Source organism: Coffea arabica, chromosome 8e, assembly GCF_036785885.1.
Source record: "Coffea arabica cultivar ET-39 chromosome 8e, Coffea Arabica ET-39 HiFi, whole genome shotgun sequence".
Taxonomy (NCBI): domain Eukaryota; kingdom Viridiplantae; phylum Streptophyta; class Magnoliopsida; order Gentianales; family Rubiaceae; genus Coffea; species Coffea arabica.
Window position 1 is genome coordinate 3,189,567 of NC_092324.1, and position 25,300 is coordinate 3,214,866.

The 25,300-nt window shown below is 35.1% G+C and overlaps 2 protein-coding genes across 2 annotated transcripts; both read left to right on the forward strand.

Moving 5' to 3' along the window:
• Positions 1–192: 192 nt before the first annotated feature.
• LOC113703836 (transcription factor MYB41-like) lies at positions 193–1,325 on the forward strand. Its single transcript, XM_027225316.1, has 2 exons — positions 193–446; positions 593–1,325. Exons 1-2 carry the CDS (start codon positions 193–195, stop codon positions 1,323–1,325), a joined length of 987 nt encoding a protein of 328 aa, XP_027081117.1.
• A 13,755-nt stretch (positions 1,326–15,080) lies between these two features.
• LOC113702660 (transcription factor MYB41-like) lies at positions 15,081–16,692 on the forward strand. Its single transcript, XM_027223771.2, has 2 exons — positions 15,081–15,446; positions 15,579–16,692. The coding sequence occupies exons 1-2, from the start codon at positions 15,193–15,195 to the stop codon at positions 16,306–16,308; spliced, it is 984 nt and encodes a 327-aa protein (XP_027079572.1). The 5' UTR covers positions 15,081–15,192; the 3' UTR covers positions 16,309–16,692.
• Positions 16,693–25,300: the final 8,608 nt, after the last annotated feature.

A 25,300-nucleotide genomic window follows, 5' to 3' on the forward strand; every position in this document is an offset into this window, starting at 1 on the left:
AAGACTAAAAATAATTGAGAAAAGATTTTGACCTTCTAATAAGAAAAATGTCTTCCCTGATAGTATAAAAAAATAATGACATGTCTCGCTATGTCCACAATATAAATGCCTGTGATTTGTCTCGATTTAAAGATACAGCCAAGCAAAATCTCACATTTGTTTTTATTTTGTCCTTCTATCCTTCTGGATTGCATGGCTACTTCTCCAGAGAACGGTGTGAAGAAAGGGGCATGGTCTAAAGAAGAGGACCAGATTTTGATTCATTATATGGGAAATCATGACCTGGAAACTTGGAAGACAGTCTCAGAGCAAGCAGGCTTAAACAGGTGTGGAAAGAGTTGCAGGCTAAGATGGACCAATTATCTGAGGCCTGGCATTAAGAGAGGAGAATTCTCAGCTGATGAAGAAGCAACTATAATTTCTCTCCAGAGAGAACATGGAAATAAGTATGTATCTTTCTGATTTTCAAGGTTTAATTATGACTAGTTATGTGGATTAGATTGTACTGCATTTGTGTTAAGATGTTAATGTACTGAAAAACCTGGGATAATAATTGAGCTTAACTCCCGTTTTTTTTTTTTTTTGGTTTAAGGTGGTCAAGAATTGCAGCTCATCTTCCTGGACGAACTGACAATGATATCAAGAATTTTTGGAACACACGCTTGAAGAAGAAACTTCTCAGGAGGGTCATCAACCCGACAACTCACAAGCCAATTCCTGATTTTAATCTCCTCAACTTTGCTGATCAGGCTCAGCTCTTATCGGTCTCAGACAACCCTAATCTGGAAGTTGCACTGGCTAATAATGCAAATGAACTCATCAAAAACCAAGTCAAAGTCCTTCAAAACATGTTGCAGATTATAAATCCAAATCCACTTCAATATTTTCAGGGAAATCTTGACTTGTATGAGCTTATTCAACTTAACGGATTTTTTGACAGGACAGCCACTGACTTGGCTCTTAATCCCTTGCAACCTCAGTCCATGATTGCAGGTTTCAGCAATGAATCTCCGGTACTACTAAACCAACAGCAGCCTTACACTTCAAATTCTTTGCCATTCTTTGATGGTGAAACTATCCCAGGTCCGGTTCTTGATGACAACATTATTCACTCGGATAACATCTGCAATTCAGATTATTGTCTTCCGTCATTAGTTTCAGCAGCCCCTGAAAGTTCGACTGTCAAACAAATGGAAAGTTTTTATGTATCTACAGAAGCACCTGAGCAGTACAGTGTCTTTGATGCTTTGGAAAATCCTGTGGATATTGATGAAGCCTGCGGTTCTTTTTGGAAAGACAATTTCGGTTTCCCAGCAGACGGTTGAGTATATAAGCAAACCATGTTATATTTATGTACGTTAATCAAAGTTTTGTCCTGATTGTGAGCAAATATTTTCAGCCAAGTTCAATAACAAGTCGGTAGGTGCAGCAGAAAGCCCTCCAAAACTAACCTTCGGCTCAGGGAGCCAAATCCTGTGTCCGATGTTCCACTATTTATGGGATAGTCTCTCCAAACAGTTGCAGTATCATTTGATTCATTTCATGTACATTCATGTGGGATAGTTATTGTTTTTAAGGCACCTTGGGGTAAGGGCACCATTTGTACAAATATGTCTTATAACTTCATCATGTAAGTTCAGTGTTGGCTATATATACATATTGGTTTATCGAGGAACTCTCGGTCTTGTTACTTATAGTACTTGTATGGTTAATAAACTGTCGATGAACATTCATGAATCAGGATGCTCATTTGTGGATAGTTAGGCCATTCAAGTACCTAAATCACCTTTGAACAAATAGAGAAAAAAAATCTATTAGCCCGATCATATACCTTTATGGTTAAATAGATCAAACTATTTATTACCAAAATGATCTGAACTAAGTCTTGTTGAAAATGCCACTCGCTATCCTCAAGAACGAATTTTGTTTAGTGGCTCTCAGATTGCATAATCCATTAACAGCTGCATGGATGACTAGAATTATACATCAAGAAAAAATCGAGCAATCTAAGCTCAAACCGTTACTTGAAGATTAAATTGATCCATATTAAGTAAAGAATTAATTTTATATATACTGTCAGTGCAGAGATTTTTTACGCTAACAGATATATATATATGACACATGGATAAAAAGTGAATTTAAAATTTAAGCAGTAATGATTCGTCATTCATCTAAACCTGCTTGTATAATCTTTACACTGACAGTTATAAAAATTAATCCCGTGAGTAAAACTAGTTTCATTCTATTTGAGATGGTTCGAATTAGGGGTGGCAATTTTCGACACGACCTGAAAACACGACACGAACCTAACACGAAATTAATGGGTTTGGGTTGAGGTTTCGGGAATTCGGGTCAGAATCGGGTTGGACCCGATGAACCCGAAAAGAAAACAGGTCGATTTCGGGTCAACCCGTGGTGACCTGATATGACCCGATATGACCCGTTTACGAATTAAAAATAATTTAATAAACATAAAAATAATTTTATCTAACTAAACTAAGTTATTCTTTTTTTCAAAGGCATTAATTACTTAATCCTAAATGAATTTATTTAATTTGTGTGAAGTTGAAATTATTATATTTGGATAAATAATATATTATATTATTTCTTACTTTTATATTGTTTTAATTTATTTTATATTTTGTTTGGGATAAAACACTTTTACGGTGTTTAATTTATTTTAGATTTGGTTTGGAATTATTTATTTAAATTTTTATTACTTGATTATGTAATTAGTTTTGTGAGAAATTGATTTTATTAGAAATTACAGTGATAAATTAATAAATTAAAATTAAGTTTCGGGTCATTTCGGGTCGACCCGCCAACCCGTCAACCTGAAATTTTCGGGTTCGGGTCAGCATACCTGACCCGTCACGGGTTGGCGGGTCGGGTTCGGGTCAACAGATTTTCTGGCGGGTTGACCCGAACCCGACCCGCCAACCTGATTTGGACCCGAATTGCCACCCCTAGTGCGAATGTTTGCGAGTATTGGACTCCATCACCGGTAGCTGATTAGGCCGCATTGATGGGCCTAATGTGTTAGTAATTCCAAAACGTCCTGCTGTTAGCCAATCTAGGGCTTCTGACCCTACCTACAATTGACCCAAGAGATTACACCCAAATCCAATTTTACTTTCAGCACAAATATTTTACGTTACGGAGGCTTGGTTTTTTTTTTTTGGGTCCCGTGGAGAGAAACTCTTTGGGCCGCCCACTCCATGGCTAAGATAGACTAGCTGAAACGCCCCTCATGTGATCCGTTATGAAATATTAATAAACGAATAAACAAAATATAAACAACTTCAACTTCAAACGGTAGGATAGAAAGAACTCAAAAAATTCAAGCATGATGTCATTTTCTTGGACATAAACTATTCAAGCATAATGTTATCTTCTTGAATACAAACCACTGTTTTTCATGTTTATTCGAGCAACTGGTTTTGTTTACGAATCAGAAACTGTTAGTGCATATAAAATTTACTTTTATTCAATTGTTTAAACAACTTATTCAAAAACCAAAATTGTTCTTATCCTCAAATAACTAGTCTAATTAGCAGTCTACATCATTAAAAGTATCTAATAAAGGTAGACATTTAATGGTGTACACCTAATCCTTACGAAATTCGCTTCACAGCAGCATCCTACCATTCAAATCTCTGACTTTAAAGCACTATATATCCATGAAATGTTAAATATGATCATTTAACCAAATTATATTTGAGAAAAAAATACATATTGTCTCACATAGGCTTTGCTTCTGTATAGAATTTGTAATTCTTCATCAAGTTCCTTAACAAATTTGATGCCAAGAACCACCCTTAGCTAGATAAATTTGTCCATCTTTCATTCCCTGCAAGTATGACAACAATTCTACTGTATTTTTATGTCTACATGTCCTACTTACAAAGTTCATTTAGATAGTATCTTCCCTTGTCAATCTCTGATACCGGGATGTATATTAGTAAAGGCCTGTACCGATTCTGAGTTATGAGTTAGGAAGCTATGAGAAAAGAGCCCTTATTGATCTTACAGTAACTTGAGGCAATTCGCTAAAAGTTGCTCTTAGTTCCCCTTTAGTGAGTGATCCTTGGGTAGCTACATCAACTACTAGCTCAGGCTCCCTTAGAAAATAATAGCGTCAATAGATGCTTCTTTTGGCATTGCTTTCTAACTCTTCAAATATGTCCCTTACCCTTACTGAGCAGATTAATGATTCTCCGTTTTTTGCTGGGAGCGAGGGTTTCATTGTGCTAGTCTCACCTCCTAGTATGGCTTGAAAACTCTTTTTTTTTTTTTTTTTTTTAAATTAGAATTCAAGCGAAGAGAAGGATTGCTCGGGGAGGCATCCGATTTGCTTTGTCTCACCACTTGGAGAGGTTTATTTCACCGAAATTTCTAAGTAAAGCAAATAAGACATTAGTAGAAGCTCTGAGTTCCCTCATGTTCTCTCTAAAATCCCTCTATATACCCTATAAAATAGGGACTCAACCAAAGGCTCAGCCGAAAGAGAAACTTTTTCAGTCGAAGGGTCAATGTAATTGAGTCAAATCTCACTTTTAGACGGTTGTTAATTTGCTAAAAGTAGCTCTAAATTCCCCTTTAGTGAGTGATTCTTGGGTAAGGAGCACGAACGAGTAAAGCGAGTAGGTCTTTAGTAGAGCGACTGCGGACTAATTCCTAATTATATATATATATATATATGTCTTCTTTTCAGAATTTCTTACTTTTAACAAGTCCGATACAAATTCGCTACCAACCAATGAACCACCCTTAGCAACGTGAATTTCTTAATATTTCGTTCTTAATTATCTTTTGTTTGGGGGCTGGCGTGATCGGTTGTTCCTCAATCTAGATCCTTTTACCAAACTTTTAACCCAAAAGTGTCGAACCAGATTTAATTAATCTGGTTCATTCTCATACACTAATTAATTTCACTTCTACATTAATGATGATTATGGATTTACCATGATTCAAGCAAATGAGGTAAGGAACTCGGATGATTTCCTGCGTATCTCACCCATTTCCTAACCACCCCCGCTCGTACTATTGACAAAATAGGATTAGTGATGTCAAAATTGTTGATTAGGGGGCATAAATAACCTTAACATAACTTTAATCAATGGAGAGGTCAAGCACGATGCAAATTCAGCAGAATTCCTACTTCTGCTTTAACTAATTAATAATTAATAATCAGGTAATAATATTATTTTTGTGTCGTAAAGTTATTGGTTGCATGGAAGCTAGTTGGATAATACGTACGTAAATTGCTTTCAACTACAAGAAACTGACTAGGCAGTGAGACATTACCAGCTCAGGTGAAAAGCCTCGTGATTTTACTTGTTGCTGAATTAATGTTTGAATTCCATAATTAAATTTAACTTTTACCGACTCCATAACGCGGCCTTGATATTTGACTCATATTTGCAGTTAAATTGGTATACTCCATCTGCTGTGACGTTATTTCTTGAAAATTTTAGTCTGATTTGGGAGTGTGTATATGTGTGTGTGTGTGTGTTTGTGTGTGTATATATATATATATAGATAGATACACACAGGTATGGTCTTTTTAGCTATCCTTTTCTTTGTTCCCCAGAAATAAAACTACCCTATTCTCACAATGGAAATAAACCGGCAAAACTACCACAATTTCCTCGGATGACGACAGATATAATAATTTATTGGTCATAGGGGCATTTATTTTATGATTATATGATTGTCTGCTAACTGAAAGCTGTTTCTATTTCTCTTTGGGTGGTTAGAAAATCAGTTGATACCATTTGACCAATCGTTTCTTAACTTTAAATTATTGGACACAGTTATTTATTGCTTTTTTTTTTTTAAAAAAAATATTATTATTATATTAGAAGAAAACAGAGAAATACAAGCAGGTGAGGTATAACAATTAGGGCGTGGCACCTGTAACCCTAAACCGGCGAAAGGAAGGAAAGCCTAGCCTATCCAATCGGTATGCACCCCTAGCCAATTTGGGTAAATCCTTAATACCCTCATAGACATAAACCACATGCTGATGAGACACAGTTATTTATTGCTGATGAGGAAGAATATTGAACATTCTTAGGTAATTTTGTTAATCTTTTTTTCCTCTATTGACAATTTCTCAAATTAAATACAAGTTTCTCGTGTTTTCTCTTTTTCAAACGAGAGTTCACAAGAGTTAAATTCACCAATATTAATTCTCAATTCCCATCTTAAATTTACTAAAAACTTATATTAGTAAGCAAAACTACTTGTAAACAAATTGAATTGAGTATATGTAGGAGGCTAGTTGATTTTTTCTCCTAAGAAAGAAAAATTTCATACGGAAAGGACATCGATGTACGGAAAATTAGAAGCTAAATTGAATAAGTTTATTAATCACTGAATTCATTATAATCATGAGACTTCGACTCTGGTTATGAATTTCTTAACTTGTAGTAAATGTTAATTGGATTTACTTTCTTGAATCCCCAATTCATAATGAGCACTAGACTATTATAGTTCGTATATTATTGAGAAAAATGCCTACTACCAAGTCGTGTTATTTTCTTTCTATTAATTATATTTTTTCTCTTTTTGTGGAAAAGTTCAATAGTACCCAAGCTTGAATTTTCAAAACACGATGAGCATTACGTGTGTATTTTGAATGATCAAAATGCCAACTACCCGATTTTGTAATTTTTGTGTCACCAATTACCTCCCCGGTTTAATTTCTTTTAATGAGCGAAATTGCGTTACTAATTACTTTTTTTTTTTCCGGTTAGCAAAACCTGATAATAAACTTTGTTTTGTTTTCTAGGATAATGCTAATTTTTAATTACTTAATGGATGAAAAGGATGAAATCCTACCAGTTTTAATTCTAATTAATTTGTTTCACTTACACAGGTGACTTGGAAAGATAGAAGAGCGAGGTAATTTATTTTCTCACATTCATTTAACCTAGAATTTCAATATGTTAGTAAGATTTTTATTTACTTTTTGACCTTTGCCAGGCAGGATCTAAGTGTTGTTAGATTTTGTTTCCTAACCCCAGAAGTAATTATAGACAACAAAGTCTTTAATGCCGACAGGCTAAACAAATCAATGTTCAAAAGAGCAGTTGGTCATAAGCAACATGACGAAGGCATTGATATATACCAAATAATTCAAAGTACTTGGAAGTTAAGGAAGTTGACACATTTACAGAAAGGAAAATGTTATTTTCTCTCTCATTTTTGTTAATAACATTTTTACTATCATTTTAATTATATAATTTTCATTTATTAGACTATATGATAAAACAAATGATAGAGCGTAAACAACAAAAAATAGAATGCAAATAACATTTCTGTTTAAAGAATTCTGCACAGAGACACTAGGGTGCAATGCACCAGTTGAAGTAAATGAACCATGAAACAAAGCTAGACGTTCCAATACTGCAATCACAATACAGTCCAATATGAGTTGAAGAGTATTGAGAAAGAACTTTTTTAATGAAGACTCATTAATTCACTTTATTTGTACTTAATTTACTATTTGAATGCACAAATTAGACAATGTTTTGTTTCGGTAAAGATTCGGTTAATAACATAAATTTCATTTCATTTCATTTTTGTTCGGACACCCGGGGAAGATAATTGTCATATATGGTAAAGTCTATCACAAATGTCAAACCTCAAAATTTTGTGGTAGTATATACATACCAAAAGCCATATAAAATAAAGATTAAAATTGATATGACAAATGATGATGGTCTGCTTAATTCTTTTTTTTTTTTTCCTTTGAGGTAAAGGGTTCACTTCATAATTAGAGAAGGAAGCAATGATTTTTGTAGTTTATTATCACCCAACATATGTTATACTTTATGATGAAATATTCGAACACATTAGGAGTTATGTTAATATAATGCACCTCATCAAATTTCACAAACTAATAGTACGAAAGAAAATTTTGAAATTAAATAAAATCATATCATAAATTTTTATATTGTTCTTAGATAAGGTCATATGTTGTCTCACCTTTTGGACAAATTGGGAGAGATAATAGTTATAGTTTGACCTAGAAATAGTATTAACAAAGTCATACTCACAAAGATAAATTTGAGAGAGCAGTTGGATAATTAACGTTAGATTTGAAGTAAGACTTTCATTTCAGGCAATTTCCCCTCCGTAGACTTTTACAAAGGTACTTCACATCATCCCCAACTCCCTCAAGCCATGCACCCCTCCCTCCAGGGATTAAAAGATAAAAAATAAAAAATAAAAAATCATTTTCATTTTTAACCACAGCACATACATGAATTTGCACTTTCAACTTCAAAATCAATTCACCAATAACTGTTTTACTTGAATTATAAAAATATTAGAAACTTAGGCACTTTTGTAGCAAACAGTCAATCTACTTGTGGCACATTGTTGAATAAAACAACATTATTCATCTGCTAGTTTGCATAATCCATACTTGATTTAAGGAATCTTTTTCCATAAAATGTAATTTATTTGAAGGTAATGCTTTCAGTATTAGTATCTCCAATGCTTAATCAAATTTGGAAAACTATTTGACTACACAAATTCAACAAATGCATCTCCCTTCTCTAGTTGTTTGGACGCCATCTTCAACTCTTAATCCTTTCATCTCCATCGTGGCTCACAATTTTTAGTTTTCAATTCTGCAGTGAAGACTTGTGAATGCAGCCAAAGTGGTCAGATGGCAAAAGATTATTTTTGTCTTGCAAGCCATTTTCTCAACGCTGATTGATCACTAGGTTAAGTGACGTCCTATTTCTCTCATAATTATTCTTGATTCTAATTTTTAGTTTGAAAATGTCTGCTGTTGTTAAGGAGCACAAGTAACCTATATTAAGTCTTAAACACTTCCAAACCACGACATTATATGCCTTAAATACGGATTATGTCTTCAAAGTTGGGCGAGAAGAATATTAAAGTATATGAGATGATTTCTTTAGAGAAAAGATAAATAAAAACAAATATATATCTACTTGGCTGATTCCCATTATTCTAATAATGACAATCAACTTAACATATCTAATATTAGCCTCTTTTCACAACTAAATGATATATAGTACATTGGCCAATGCATGTTTTTAACCGAACTTTCTAAAGCTATAGAGTTACTACTTTGTGAGGTGAATAAAAACTCGAGATTGAAACTTTGACCTCAACATATATACGAGGAAAAGTCGAACGAAATACAAAGAAGATGCAAGAATTTGGTGGATTTGTTCAAAGTGCTTGCAATTTTGTAAAGTTCCAAGATTAGTGGGCAAGGTTTTTCTCTAAATGGGATTCACTAACAATCACAAGTTTATATGCAAAAGCAAGCCAACGTTGCAATGCAGATTCGGATATGAAATATAAAAGACATCCCCTGACCATCACGTTGCATGGTAATGCTTTTGCTTTGCTCTTTTACTATTTAAAAAAATTGGAGACAAATTGGTCAAACTACGCAACTCTTTAATCAAATATAAAGAAATCGTCAAATGGGAAGATCTATATTCGACATATAGATGATTCGTCTATTTAATTATTTTACCATAAAATGGTGTAATTCGGGTAGCACAGCATTTTTTATTTGAAGTATCATTGTCCCGCGGCCACAGTTTTCTAATTCTTTGGATATGCTAATTGGTTGTCTCCCTTTCATGAGAATCCATTAAGTATTGCAGATCTTATGAAGGGGAAAAAGATACGGGAATTATAAATAAAGTTGGTTATCCACCAATTACAAAGACATCCAACGCGCATTTCATACAAGGCGAATTTGGCACATTTGTAGTCACATAAATTATTTGAGAGTACATATCTATCTAGGTGTGTCTGTCAATATATATATATATATATATATATATATATATATATATATATATAAAACTTAAGTAGCCTAAAATAATTTATACATCACACTAGAGCAATTAGTGAGGTAATATTTCATATGATATGCATTAACGCTGTGACCTGCTTGTGTACGAGTAATTAGCATGAATGTGATTTCTTTTTTTCTTCCTGGCAAAAAAAAAGGAAAGAGAAAATGATTAAAAGGAATAAAAGAAGAAAAACATATAGTTGTGCATAGCTGGAGAAATATAGAGAGGGAGAAAAGAAATTGGAATCTGAGCTTGAGTTGGCGATTTGTTGAATCTATTTCTGTTTAGCTCTATGCTGTTTTGTTTTTGCTTGTATTTAGGGTCTGTTTGTTTCGACTGAAAAGATTTTGCAGAAAAATATTTTTTGTGATTTCCGCTGTTTGGCTCAATTTAGAGCTAAGAAAATGATTTCTCTTGTAAAATCTTGTCCATAAGTGGGTGTAAAATAATTTCACTTATAAACTTGCTGAAGTTATTTTCCACCCTCTAATCCTGTCCCTTTTGTCCATAGTTACATTCATCAACATAAGAAGTAAAAGGCCATAGGAAACAGTTCCTGTGGGATTGTCCGACATCTTTTGGCAAAACATCGATCCTGTCATCCCCCTCTATTCATTCCATGTTATTCCTCCTCTCACACAAATGCAATACAACCTATCGTACATCCCATTGCATCTGAAACAATTAAGATCTATGGAAATAGGGAGGATCTAGAGAGACAAAACAAGGAGATTGGCAGCATAAAGAAAGAAGAGATCTCAAAGGAACTTTTACAGAAGGAAGAAAGTCTTTTAAGATTGGCCACGGAGGAGAGAGATGAACTAATTCTATATATTATCACTAACAAGGTCCAACTTTTGCTTTGGAAATTTCAATATGAGATCTTCTAGATCTTTGAAAGAATTTTAGCGGTAAAAATATTCTTGTGAAAATTGGTTTTGTTTCATTGTCATCTTCAATGTCTTATGACTGATTATGGTTGACTTGGAAAATTGATATTGATCATTCATGTGTCTATTGCTTTAATCTCTTCTCAGTCAGAGAATGATGGCAGGAATTGAAGAGGAATTGAATTGAATTGCTTTAATCTCTTGATATGGTGAGGAATTGAATTAATTACTCATGAGGACAAATGTTTTCCAAAAGTAACCAAATAGATGAAAATTAGAAAGAAAACAAAACTTTTTCAAGAAAAAGACTTCCAATGAAATTATTTTTCCAAAGAAAATATTTTACAACCTACCAAACAGACCCTTAGTGTAGTTTTTGTTCCTTCAGAGCTGTGCAAATTTTTCTTGAGTTTGGCAATAAAATTGAGCTTAAAAAAACATTTTTTTAAGTGTAAATAGGAAGTTTCGAACTCCCGATCTCTCACTCACATTTCTTTCTTTCGTACCATTCATACCAAAAGAACGTATAATTTGAGATAGTAGCTTAGTTGGTGGAGGGAAGATAAACTATGCACAACAGTCACATTCAAAATAAGCAGTTAGAACTAGAGACATTTGATTTGTACATAAATGAATCAAGACTGAATGGAATAATATGTGAATGTAGTCGTAAAATGACAAAATTGATGACATTTTGGTAGATGTGATTGTGAGGATTAAAGATGCATGATTTTGGAATAAAATAAAAATACGAGCAGCAGCCAAGCTAATCATTTGAGTATTGACGCTGAATGTAGCATATTAGCTGCCATATTTTTTTAAAAAAAAAACGAACGAAATGATCATTCATATCAAAGGACTACAAAACGAATTAGTTGCATTTGTATTGGAATCTCAGAAAAGAATTACTATTCAGAAGCATTGATGACCGAAGATAGAAACCTTGGAGATTCAAGGTTAAACCGTAACAACTCATGCAAATGAGATCGTATGTCTTCAGTCGACTTGACTAGATATCATTTCCGACAATAGATGTGCTAATGTGCAAAGCAATGACAGAAATCTGTAGTATTGTTTTGTTGATTAATTTCTATAAGTCACAAACAAGGGTTTGATACTACTTCTTGCACTAGGCATGGAATAATTATCTATAACAAAACAATAGAGAAAGAAAAGCAACTTATTATGTAAGCCAAAATACAAAAGAAGGGGAATCCCAGTGAAATTTACCTCTAAATTAATAAGAGTTTAGATATGGTGGAGCAAAGATGAATACGTGTGATGAAAATGTTGAACCCGACAAACAAATAGTAAAAAGGTTACATATCTGAACCCCTCTCAGCATTCAAAACTGCTTTCTGTTTATACCATCTTATGTTTGTAGAAACTTTATGTGCTTCTCTCCTGACAAACATTTGGGACGTTACTCTATTCATTAGTCTCAAAAGGAATGTTTTACTTGTTGATCTAGTTCTTCTAAACCTACTTTCTTGTTTTCCATTATACCAAAACTTTCAATTGCAAAGTCTTCTTTCTTTCTAGATGCTTGATAAACTGAAGAAAAAAATAAAAGAAAAAAAAATAACACATTTATGGCCACTTCTCTAAAATTTAATCAATACCAACATGGTGAGCTACAAACTATACCAACTTTTTGAGCTATGATACATGTGCTTAGCTTAGACAAAACCTAGAATTGATTTGGCAAAAAGGCACTCGAAAATAATCTCAAAAACCAAAAGCCCATTTAGATGGTAAGTTTTCTAAATTTTTTTTTTAAAAAAATATTATAATATCGTGATGTATACAAGGTAAAAAGATGATTGAGAAATATATTGAGAATTTTTTTTTTTTTTTTATGAAAACTCGCAATCCAAGAAGGGCCCAAGATTTTTAAGGTAGCACTAAGGTAAAAGCAACAATACATGTTCGCTAAAACGTATTAAGCAAGTAACTTAGGTGTAATAACCAGATAATAATTCTAGTGTTGCCTTGGAAGTCAGCACTAGGCAAGTACAATTGAAAAGCACACAAGACAAATGGCCCTCTAGGCAAAAGGCAAAGTCTTATTTCTTCTCTTGTGGTCTAGACAAATTTCCAATCTTCTTTTCTTTGGTCGTCTAAATCGATAGAACCGATGTAAAAGTAGTACGCAACTTCCGTGCACCGAAGACTTGTTACTTTTTTTTTTCTCGAAGACGAAATAAGACACACACACCCAACTAATTAAATTTGACTGAGGGTTAAAGCTAAGAAGACCTAAGAGGTAACCTAAGGGGGACCACAAAGCTTACCTATCCAGCCAATTGGTGACAGGAAGGCAAACCTGTGGACCTTAAGCCCAGGTTAAGTAATCCACATCCCAGCGATGTGGGAAGGATGCCCCTTTCCCCTCCCCCCAGGAGAACGCACCACCTGAATGGTTGTTTCTTTCTCGAAAACGAAATAAGACACACACACCCAACTAATTAAATTTGACTGAGGGTTAAAGTTAAGAAGACCTAAGAGGTAACCTAAGGGGGGCACCGAAGACTTGTTACAAGAATGTGTCTTTGGATTGCAAGTTTTCAAAGAAAATTTGTTACGTTTTCCGCGGACACATTTTTCAATCACGTTTTTATCTCATATATATCAAATCACTACAGTAATTTTTCTACAAAAAATTCAGAAAAATACAATCCAAACAATGCCTCACTGGAGCATGTATAAGCTGGAAAATTATCTAAAGGGTACTTTTATGGATTTTTTTTTCTGAAGGGTAATTTTTTTTTTTTATGTATAATGCATGCACGGATTCTTCAGAAAACTATCTAGAATCGAAATGAATATATACATGCATAAACTCTCTACTATCTGAAATGAAAATGAGATTATTTTCAGTAGGGGTGGCAATTCCTAACACGACCCGAAAACACGACACGAACCTAACACGAAATTAATGGGTTTGGGTCGAGCTTTCGGGGGTTCGGGTCAGAATCGGGTCGGACCCGATGAACCCAAAAAGAAAACAGGTCAATTTCGGGTCAACTCGTGGTGACCTGATATGACCCGATGTGACCCGTTTACGAATTAAAACTAATTTAATAAACATAAAAATTATTTTATCTAACTAAACTAAATCATTCTTTTTTTCCAAAGGCATTAATTACTTAATCCTGAATGAATTTATTTAACTTGTGTGAAGTTAAAATTATTATATTTGGACAAATAATATATTATGTTATTTTTTACTTTTATGCTGTTTTAATTTATTTTATATTTGGTTTGGGATAAAACACTTTTACGGTGTTTAATTTATTTTAGATTTGGTTTGAAATTATTTATTTAAATTTTTATTACTTGATGATGTAATTAATTTTGTGAAAAATTGATTTTATTAGAAATTACAATGATAAATTAATAAATTAAAATTAAGTTTCGGGTCATTTCGGGTCGACCCGCCAACCCGAAATTTTCGGGTTCGTGTCAGGTACCCTGACCCGTTTCGGGTTGGCGGGTCGGGTTCGGGTCAGCAGGTTCTTTGTTATACTTATGCCTCAACCCGACCCGCCAACCCGAACCCGACCCGATTGCCACCCCTAATTTTCAGTATGACAAATTTGTGGAGGATACATTAATAAAGCAATCAATGAAAAGGTTAATTGAACCACGGTCATCAAACTATTTCAAATATTTTGGTAATTTCATTCATTTAACTTCTAAATGTCTATTGATTTTTATTTTTGAAAAATAAACCAAGATACCCTTGGAATGGTAAGATTGGACATGACATTAACTGAAGCAAATTAACAAAAGTGGCCCAAGTAAAAAATAAAAAGAAAGAGGTTCCATTTAGCATAAGTGAAATTTTGCAGTAGTTCACAATTACTGGATCACTTTGCTTGACCGAACATATAACAACAAACAAGAAGCAATTAGAAGGAAAGTACTATTTACTCAAATAATTTCACTATTGACTTGCTATTTCTTGGTCGTACTAACAAGAATTGTCCATCAAACTTGGTGGAAAAGGTAGAAAAAGGTAGAAGTAAAAGTCCTGATGGACAGCTTTCAACATACATACGTGTTCGAATGAACTGTTGAGAAAGTTCTGTCCACACAATGAAAGCGATACTGTCATTACCTAAACCTTATTTTAATTTCTATATGCAATTGGTTACGAGAAGCCTAGCTCTTCCTTCTGTAGAGGACTTCAAAAACAAACAAGAAACAAGAGGGTTGCTAGACGACTTTTTCTGGTTTTTCCTTCAGTTTGGAAGCAACACTTAAAATAACTGAGAAAAAGATTTTGACCTTCTCAATGAGAATTCCATCATAAAAGATTATGTTATCGCTCTTTACATCATATATATATACCTGTGATCTGTCCCAGTTTACCAATACATTGGATCAATATATCTCCTGTTTTTTGTATTGTTCGTGTCCTTCATCCTTGCAGGATGGCGAGGTCCCCAGAAAATGGTGTAAAGAAGGGGCCATGGTCGATTGAGGAAGACAAAAAATTGATTGAATATATTGAAAAGCATGGCCAGGGAAACTGGCAGACTCTTCCCAAGCAAGCAGGCTTAAATAGGTGCGGCAAGAGTTGCAGGCTAAGATGGACCAATTACCTGAGGCCTGGTATCAAGAGAGGAGGCTTCTCAGCTGAAGAGGAAGCGACCATCACAGCCCTCCATAAACAACTGGGAAACAAGTAAATATCTTCTTTTACCTTTTGTCATTTTATTTTTATCAACGATGAAAAACTTTGACAGTCAAATTTCGTGTTCCTTGTGGAACAATTAGGAATATTGGGCTTAACCTTGATATTTAACATGTGGTTTAGGTGGTCAAGAATTGCAGCTCACCTTCCTAGACGAACTGACAATGAAATCAAGAATTTTTGGAACACGCATTTGAAGAAGAAGCTGCTAAGGAAGGGCATTGACCCGACAACTCACAAGCCAATTCCTGATTTTAATCTCCTTAATCTTTCTCAGACTCAGCTCTCATCAGTTTCGAATCTGTACAATGTCATCAGTCCTTTGGATACTGCTCTTAACTTTCAAGCAAGTGCTAATGACTTGATCAAGTTCCAACTCCTCCAAAACATGATGCAAGCTATAAATCCAAATCCTCTTCCATATGTTCAGGGAAACACCAACTTGGCAGATCTTATCCAACTTAACTGGATTTTCAATGGGGCAAACACCGACTTCACTGTTGATCCCTTACAAGCACAGTCCATGACTGCAAATTTCTGCAATATTTCTCCACTACTGAATCAACAACAGACTTCCACTTCACATTCTTTGCAATGCTCAGATGGTGAAATGATTCCAGGTCCCATTCGTGATGACAACGTTAAAGTCCCCAGCAACGTGTATAAGTCAGAATATTCTCTTCCATCATTATTTTCAGTAACCCCTGAAAGCTCCGTTGTGAACCCACTTGAAAGCTTCATGCACACTTCCATACCCGCAGAAGCACCTGAACAGTCCAATGTCTTCGATGCTTTGGAAAGTCTCGTGGATGATGAAGCCAGCAGTTCGTTCTGGAAAGACATTTTGGGATGAGTTTTCTTCCCCGTCTTGCAACTGAAGGTTTCAGAGTAAATAAACATACCACCAAGTGGTAATACAAATTATGCATGTTAGATAAAGTCTTCTCCTGCTTCCGTTTGGCTGTTGGGAACTTGGTCGGGAGCAGAACCACCAGGCAGGGTGGTCGAGAATTATTCCCCTATTAACTTTGGCTCAGAGGAGCCAAAATCTCGTGAAAATCCTACTTATTTATGGAGTCATCTCCAAATTTGTTGCAGCATCATGCCACCATGGATGATAATGCTCTTCTATGGCACCATGAGGTGTGTCTGCCTATGTAAAAATACACCTGACTACTACGTGTATATCATTGTTCGTGAATATAGATTCGGTTCCTTATAGAAAGTGATTACTGCAGAGTTGTTCTTCATTCAGGACAGTCTTAAACTTCGTGAATATTTAAGCCTGAATGCATCTATAGTTGGTAATAAGATAAATTTTCCTTTATGTATTGGTTGAGGATAGAAAAATCTTCGCTTCATTGACTTCGTTAATAACAAAATCTTCGTTATAGATAAGATTTGTTAAAACGATATCTATGTGAGAAAGACAGTAACTCAAGTTTAAGCATTAACTATCTAGGTGCTGCCTGTAAAATTCCCTCTTGTTCATCATATTCTGGGCCATGTAACTTGAGTGTCGGATTGCCTTTTCCATTATGCACTTAACAATATTTGTCCATTTCACCTGTACTACCACACAAGTGGTAGAATTTCTTATAATTACTGATAGAATTTCTTAATTCACACATTAGGATTATTGTATTTGCTCATTTAGGCTGCACAAAAATATTATAACATTCTCTTATTTGGACAAATAACCACATAAATCGTGATAATATAGAATATATAACAGAGTAGAATGGCCACAATAATTATCATGAGGCAGCTGTCCATCTTAGCAAGAAGCTTCTATTCCATATACTTTATTCGGTCGGCCTTTTTCTGTTTTTCACCAAGTATTGTAATTATCCTATATAGTTGGTCTTTTTTTTTTTTTTCCGAGACGCTAGAAGACTTGCATTGATCTAAAAGGTAACTTTACAATTCGAGCAACTGCTTGTTGACCCATATAACTTGTGTTCAAGAACACAGAGAAAAAGAAGCTTCCTCATCCAACCAAATGCCAAAGGCATATGAGCTAACATTAGCATTAGTAATACTATTATCATTCCTATCTAAGCAAAAAAAGCACATTCGAAACAATGACTTTAAGCAAAATATATCGTCTAGGATCATTGTCAATATACCATCAGATGCTGTGCCGTGCTTACTATATAGTTGGTCATATATCAATTTTGATATCCATATTTCATTTCATGTATCAGAATCTCAACAAGTTAATGTAAACAATCCTAATAAGGAAGAAATAGACAGTAACTATTATATCTATTTGATCGTCGGAATATTAGTCCTGTACGATGTCTTGCGATACCATACAAGAGCAAACATGATGCACTATTTTACACTTGCTCATTCAATTATTTAATCAATGATAGTAAAACTCCATGGAACAAACTAATATGTTTCCAAAATTTTTTTGGTGCTAATGCATTCATCAATAGATATGCTTAAACGTACACCTTAAGATTTATGTATTATTCATAGAGTAATGTAGCAGTTAATTCACCTTGATGTGCTTAAATCCATCAAAACTCTTTTCGTTCTATAATAGAAAACAATAGTGAAAAACCTCAATAAAACATAAACAACTCAATTAATCACAAATAGTTAGAAACATTATAGCAAATATGAAATTAGCTAATGAGTTCCTTATTAGTGAAATGAACATGAAGATTGACAAGGGTTTATTTTACGTATTTTTAGTGTGTTTTATTAGTTAATTTTGGTTTGATTATTTAGTTTTATAACTAAAATAACTAAGGTTTTGGTAAAAATCTACATTTTATGTTAAATTGGCTAAATATTGCATTTGATGGATTTTTATGGGAAAAACTTCATATTTTGTAGGTTTAATGATTCAATCATCAAATGAAGTGCATTGAGAAGATATTTGGATGATTGAAGATGGATTAAAGTGGGGAAAATAAAATATGAAGTGTAAAAGGAAGAAATGCAATTTGAGGACAAAAATCAAGAAAAGTCAGCTTTGACAACTCAGACATATTTTCGTATTTTGACTATATCAGGAGCTACAATAATCGGATCAAGGTGATCTTGGTACCATTTTGAAGCTAAGAGATATATCTACATTTGGTATGAAGACATCAAAGTCCAATTCAGCCGTTTTCTTGGTCAAAAGGTCGAAACACAGAAACTTATCTGGTTGGTCGAAAGCTGAAGCCCAGAATTGACCAGTCTATGGTATTTTGACCATATCTCCGTCCACCGATCTCCAAATTAGATGATTCTTGAAGCATTGGAACTCTAATTCAAAGGGCTACAACTTTTGTGTTTTGCACAAAAGCCAGTTCGGCCTTCATCATGGAGACAAATGCAGTTGAAGTGAGGTCAAAAGTAAAAACGTGTCTGGCAGCCGAATTTCTGTAATTTGCTCAGCCATTTTTCTCATCTTCACACTACTTTCCAGCTAGAGTTGGAGAGAAAACGTAGGCTGCACATGCTTCAGAAGACATAAGGAAGAGATATAGCCAAGGTTCCAAGTCAAAAGCCATTATTTTTTACTCCCTTAACAAATTCAGATTTGGAGAATCATAGCAGAAATTTTTGACTGGTAAGGGAAGGACTTTTCATCAGCTTATATGCAGGACATTCAGAATCAGACGAGAGAAGCTTGAAGAGTGCAAAAATGTAGCTTTTCCATTCTCTTATTGTTAGATTAGTTTAGTATAGAGTAGTAGTTCATCCTTCTTGTTTTATTAGCTAGGCAAAGATGAAGAAGGAGATGAAGAAGGCAAGGAAAGAGCTTATGTGACAAGGGTTATTTTTCCTTTCCAACTCTTTATCTTTTGTACTTGATTCTAAGCTTAGTTAATATACAAGTTCTGGATTTTATATTTAATATGTGTCTTTAAAGTTTATACCTTGGGTTTGGTTGAACTTTCTATGATTGTTAGTATTTATTATTTGGTTATTTGATTGCTATGATTTGAGCAAGTTATTTAGCACTTTGACTCTTTAAATCATGATTAATCTGGTACCATTAATTGTGATTATCTAAGGTGTTATTTCTACAATGAAAATTGAGATTTAACATTAGTTCAAGAAGTGCTAAACATAGGGAGTACACTCACGAAAGTAGAGGTGCACCTATGTGGTTTTTAGTGATTCATTTCATGTAATTTCACTGAAGAAATGAACTTGTAGCTAATTTCATAACCATGAGAATAGGTATGGATTAGTTATAAGGATAATTGATTCACTACGAAAGTAGGATTCAAATGCATAAGGAAATTACACCATAACTAGCCTAGATGTAGTAATGAATGATCCAAATATAGCACTTGCATGAGTAGTTAGGGATACCACAACCTAAGGAGCTTTTATTTGTTATTTTGTATAATTTCAGTAGGATAAATTTGTTATAATTCATTGATAGTCTAAATAATAGAGAAGCTTTAGTAATACCGGTAATTGTTCACTCTTCCCTGTGGGATCGACCCGATATATACCCTAAACTACTAGTTGATCTGTATACTTGCAGTGAACGGGTGTAATTCGGTATTTTTTAGCTTGCACGTATGTAAAATACCCGTCAAAGATAACTCTGCCGGCATCCTTAAATTATAAGATCAAGAATCATACATAACGTAAAGGTGATATATCCTCAATAACTATATCAATTTACTTAATTGAACGCTCACTTTTTTCTTTTTTCTTTTTGCATTGTTTAGTACTAAGACCAAGAAAAATGCATAGGCATTTTTTGGTTTTTTCCTCTCCATGTATCTATTATATTTGTGTGAGTGATGGGTAAATGTTGGGCTACAAATGAATCCAATGACTTGCAAGTGTTCACGAGCCGGCCCGGCCAAAAGTCAACTTGAATTCAATTAACATTGAGATCGAATCAAGTTCAAACCAATTAAGTTGAGCTATCAAACTCAAGCTGAGCATAGAGAAACTCGATTCATTAGCTTGCAAGTATATATACATGTGTGTTTGTGTATATATAAATATAAATAAATAACAAAAAAGCCCCCTGTGGTATAGCTATCATACAAAAAAACCCCCTCTGGTTTCATATCATACACGTCGATACCCCATGGTTTGAATTATTGTGAAAATTCGACGGAAATCGTCAAATGTACCGCGTTTGACTAAAACGCACTGGAAATGCGCGTGTTTCTTGCGGACAAGAGATTTCTACCACAAACTTTCAGTTGATATGCCTTCGTTACCCTTCAGTGACTTTAATAAAAAGAGGGAGACATCAAAATTGAAGGCTCAGCCTTCATTGACTTTAATTCTTTCAGCTGATATGCTCGGCTTCAGCCAAAATTGAACGATTTCCATACATCGAGAGTAATCAATCAAGCAGAGGTTGCAAGCCAGCAAAGGAATTGCAGGAAAGTGGAGAATCGATGTCTTCCTCAAGCTCTCGAACAACCAGCGGCGGAAACGGAGCTAGAGGTCTGCGATACCAATATAAGATATGTAATTGTGGGAGGAAGGCGAAACTAAAGATTGTTGAGTCGGAAAAGCCATCGAAAGGAATGTTGTATTTTGTGTGTGAAAAAGATGAATGTCGGTTCTTTTCATGGTGTAGTCCAATCTACAGAGACGAGCCAGATCAAGATGCACCTGTCCCCGTAGTGAGCCAGCATGTTCAAGAAAATTCGTATTTGGGTGGCGTGCTCTCAAAACTGGAAAATTTGGACAATGAAATGAAGAACTTGAAATTGCTAGTTGGAGGTTGTGTTATGGTAGCTATTTTTTCTATTTTATTGTTGTTGATGTCTACCAGATAAGATAATGGTAGGCTGTTGTTGATGATGTAGTTCTTTATCTACCGAATTGCTAGTTGGTAGGCTGTTGTTGATGTTTTGGCGTTTTGTTACAGTGAAAAGGAACGAAATTGGTAATCTGTATTTTGGAGTTTTGTTCTGGCAATCTGCATTTTGAAAACCCCCAAAAATGAACGAAATAAGCAATTTGGAGTTTTGTTTGGTAATCTGCATTTGAGCAAGTGTCTTGAAAATGAACAGAATTGCAGCAAGTACTAGTTGGAGTTTTGTGTTTTGTGTTATGTTATCTTTCCCTGTGGTGTTTTGTTTGATGTCTACCAACCGAATAATGGTCAGTGTTGGACCAAAAGTTCAATTCAAAGTTCTAACTACAAATCATCTTACCAATTTTACCGCTTCCTAATTGAAAAACTACACAATTCTTGAAATTTGCAAAGAAATATCGGCTTGTAGAATTGTGGGATGCCATCATCTTACCAATTTCCAGATTCATTCAGCAACTACAACTTATATAGTTGACAGAAAAAGAAGCCAAAAATAAATGTAGTTGTCATTTCACATAGCAGACACCAAAATCTGTTCACAGAAGAGATATACAACAAATGTTTCCAGATTCATTCAGCAACTATAACTTATATAGTTGACCGAAAAAGAAGACAAAAAATGAATGTAGCTGCCATTTCACATAACAGACACCAAAATCTGTTCACAGAATCTGTTCCCAGAAGAGATATACAACAAATGTTATAGATTCATTCAACAACTACAACATCATATCACCCATATCACATAACATTAATCTGGTGGTTGCCAAGAACTTCAACCCAAAATCTGTTCCCAGAACATAGATTCACCAAATGTTCAGTTTCATTCAGCAACTACAAATATTCCAAAAGCTATTCTAACTACGGCTAGGCCACTATTCTGGCAGGTAATTAAGCCTTCTTAGGCTTTTGATCTCTTTGGCCTTAACTTCCGCAGGACATCAGTAACAGTTAGAGCTCTGGCTCTTTTTACTGTTGCAGTGGTGCCATCAGCCTTGTTACCTCCATTCTTTGTAGTACTTCGAGTACCAGCAGCTCCTTCACTAATTGGTTGTGGTTGAGTGGACGACTCAACAATTGGTTGTGATTGAATGGATTCAGCTGCGCTTGCTTCAGGTGCCTATAAATGCCATTTAACATTGTTAAAACATACAGATGCTATAACAATGACATTTAAGCGTATAAGGAAAATTACCTTATAAAATTTGGAGTTAGGGTGAATGGGATTCTTGCATGTCCGTGAGTTATGCCGTGGCTGAAAACATCTCTTGCAATGTACCACAAGACCCTTTCTAGTTGATACTTGACCTTTCTTAGGCTCATCTTGCGCTCTTCGGCGCAGTTTCTTTGGTCTACCAGGCATTCTCCTAACCACAGGGGGGTTTATGGCCTCTTCTTCACAAGTTATCCAGTAAATATCACTTGGAACAGGTGTGATAATATGTGCATATGTTTTCAGATATTCAGCTCTAGTGTAGCAAGTGTGCACATAATTTTTTATAGGTAATCTACACACTCCTATCGCAGCACATGCATAGGCACAAGGATAACCTGTTAATTGAAAATACCCACAAGTACATGTCCAGTTTTTCAAGTCTACTACTACATATTTTCTCACACCACAGTCAACCTCATACTTGTGACCCCCGTCCCAGGTCACAACAAATGTCCTACTCAACCTCTGATTCTTGTCAATCTTTTCTGCTATATTAGGACAGATTTCTCCTTGAAACTTTTGCATTCCAGATCTCTTTGTTTGAATTCTCTGCATCAATCTCCTCCTTATCCATTCAAGCATCCCAATGATAGGTAACTCTCTTGCTTCTAATATGTAGTTGTTGAATGACTCATTTAGATTGTTTACCAGAATGTCACATTTACTACATCCTGTAAAATGTGATCTACTCTAAAGAGTTGGTGGAATTCTGTTCAACCAGTCAGCAGCTTCTTTGTTTGCCTTTTCTAGTTCAATCATTGTCACTTTCCATTCCTTTTCATTGCCAGCACTTGCAGCAGCCCAAAACATGTCTTTCATTTTTTTCCTTTGAACCTTTGGTTAAAATTCTGGTACATATGCCTCAAACAAAATCTATGTTCTGAATCTGGAAACACTTCATTGACGGCATGCACAAGCCCTTTCTGTCTATCTGAGATAAAGGTCCAAGGAATGTTATCTCTTCCCATGCCCAAATCAGCCATTAGCAACTCCAAAAACCATTTCCAAAAGTCATACCGCTCTACCTCTACCACTGCAATTGCTATTGGCACCATGTTATCGTTGCCATCTCTGCCAAGTGCTGACAATAATTGTCCACCAAATGCTATCTTAAGAAAACAGCCATCTAGACCAATTATTGGTCTACAACCATCAAGGAAACCCTGCTTGCAGGCATGCAAGCAATAATATAACCTTTGAAATATACCTGTTGAACCATCAGGTGGTTTGTCAATCTGAATTTTTATAGTACTTCCAGCATTTGTGTCTCGGACGGTGGCGGCATAACTCCAGAGTTTTTGATACTGCTCCATGTCCGTGCCAAGCATCATATCCTTTGTCTTACGCTTAGCTCTACCAACCTTAGCAATTGACACATTGATCATTAAATCTCTTCTGATGTCATTCTTCAACCCCATCAACTCAATTTTTGGATTATCCCTGATCTTATCTTGATATTTGCTGCTCAGATATGTGGCTGTTGCATGCTTATTTTGATATTCTCGAGCACACACATGCTCACCCTTCAGTGACTTTATTTGGAATGTTGATTCATCTTGAATTGGTGTTGCCCGAATCCTCCAACTACAACCTTTTGCATAGTTGGCAATAATTTTCTTGGAGTAGTTTTTCACCCAAGTAATTTCATAACCCTCTCTTACTATCCATTCACACAACACAGATCTAAACACTCTAAAATTAGTAAACTTCTGCCCCACTTTCAGCTCAAAGTGTGGCTTCCTAAACTCAACTTCAGGATTAAAGTCAAGGCAGTCACCTTCTTCTCCACTACCAGATCTAAATTTGTCCAGCAACTCTTCATCCGGAACCACAGGTTCTTGCCAATCCTCTTCAGTCACCTCAGCATTCCCTACCCTTTCGTCTTCTTCTCTCAAATCTGATTCTCTAAATGTTGCAGGTGGTTTTTCAATGTATATAGCTTCATCTTTTGATAGCTTCTGAGATGAAACAGGTCCATTTTCAATGCTTACATCTTCAACTTCTGATGGCCTTTGCTCTGAAACAGGTGGTGTAATTTGCTGAATCACATCATACCCTCTATATTGTGAATTTTTACTGGCCCTTTTCTTCTCACAGAACCCCTTTTAGGAGAAATTTTTTCATCTGACTTTCCAGCAAATGAGAATACATGCACTGGCAATTTTGAAGAAGCACTAGTGCCATCACCTTTTTTTATGTCTCCATCTGCCCCTGCCCCACCTTTTTTGTTGTAGTTGCTGTCTCCAACAGCATCTTTCTTTGGGCTAAAGATGTCTTCATCTTCTATTATTTCCAACCCATCTTTTAATCATTCTGGCTCTTCATCATCTTCACATGCACCTGTCCCCGTAGTGTTAGTGACCCCACCATCTTCACATGCACCCGTATCATGGCTTTCATTTTTTATTCCATCACTGACCCCACCATCTTCGGGCTCCTTTTCAAATGGCTCATCCCCACTGCAAGCATAAATTAGCCTTTCCTTAGGCAAGTTCCAGTAGTACTGGTTCATTAATTCAATATCATTATTGTCTCTAATTGGGTGTAGACCACCTTCTAAATCCACATCTGGGACACAACCAAAGAGTTACTCTAGTTGCTCCTTCATCTACCTTTTTAAACATTCTACACAGACTCACTATCGATAACTGATTTTCGATTTTATCTTTGAAAATAGCCATGTGGGTTCCTGTGTAGTGGAGCCTTGGCTTTTCTCTAAATCTCCCACCAAAATACATGTGTATGTCAACTTTGCCCTCGGATTTCTCCTCTGCTGCAGTATGATAAGCAATAAATGACATCAGATATTAGTAATTT

Bases quoted from the DNA above. Each gene is read 5' to 3' on its own strand.
- LOC113703836 (XM_027225316.1), top strand. From the start codon at position 193: ATGGCTACTTCTCCAGAGAACGGTGTGAAGAAAGGGGCATGGTCTAAA. The intron at 447-592 runs GTATGTATCTTT...TTTTGGTTTAAG, and splicing joins CAGAGAGAACATGGAAATAA to GTGGTCAAGAATTGCAGCTC.
- LOC113702660 (XM_027223771.2), top strand. From the start codon at position 15,193: ATGGCGAGGTCCCCAGAAAATGGTGTAAAGAAGGGGCCATGGTCGATT. The intron at 15,447-15,578 runs GTAAATATCTTC...CATGTGGTTTAG, and splicing joins CATAAACAACTGGGAAACAA to GTGGTCAAGAATTGCAGCTC.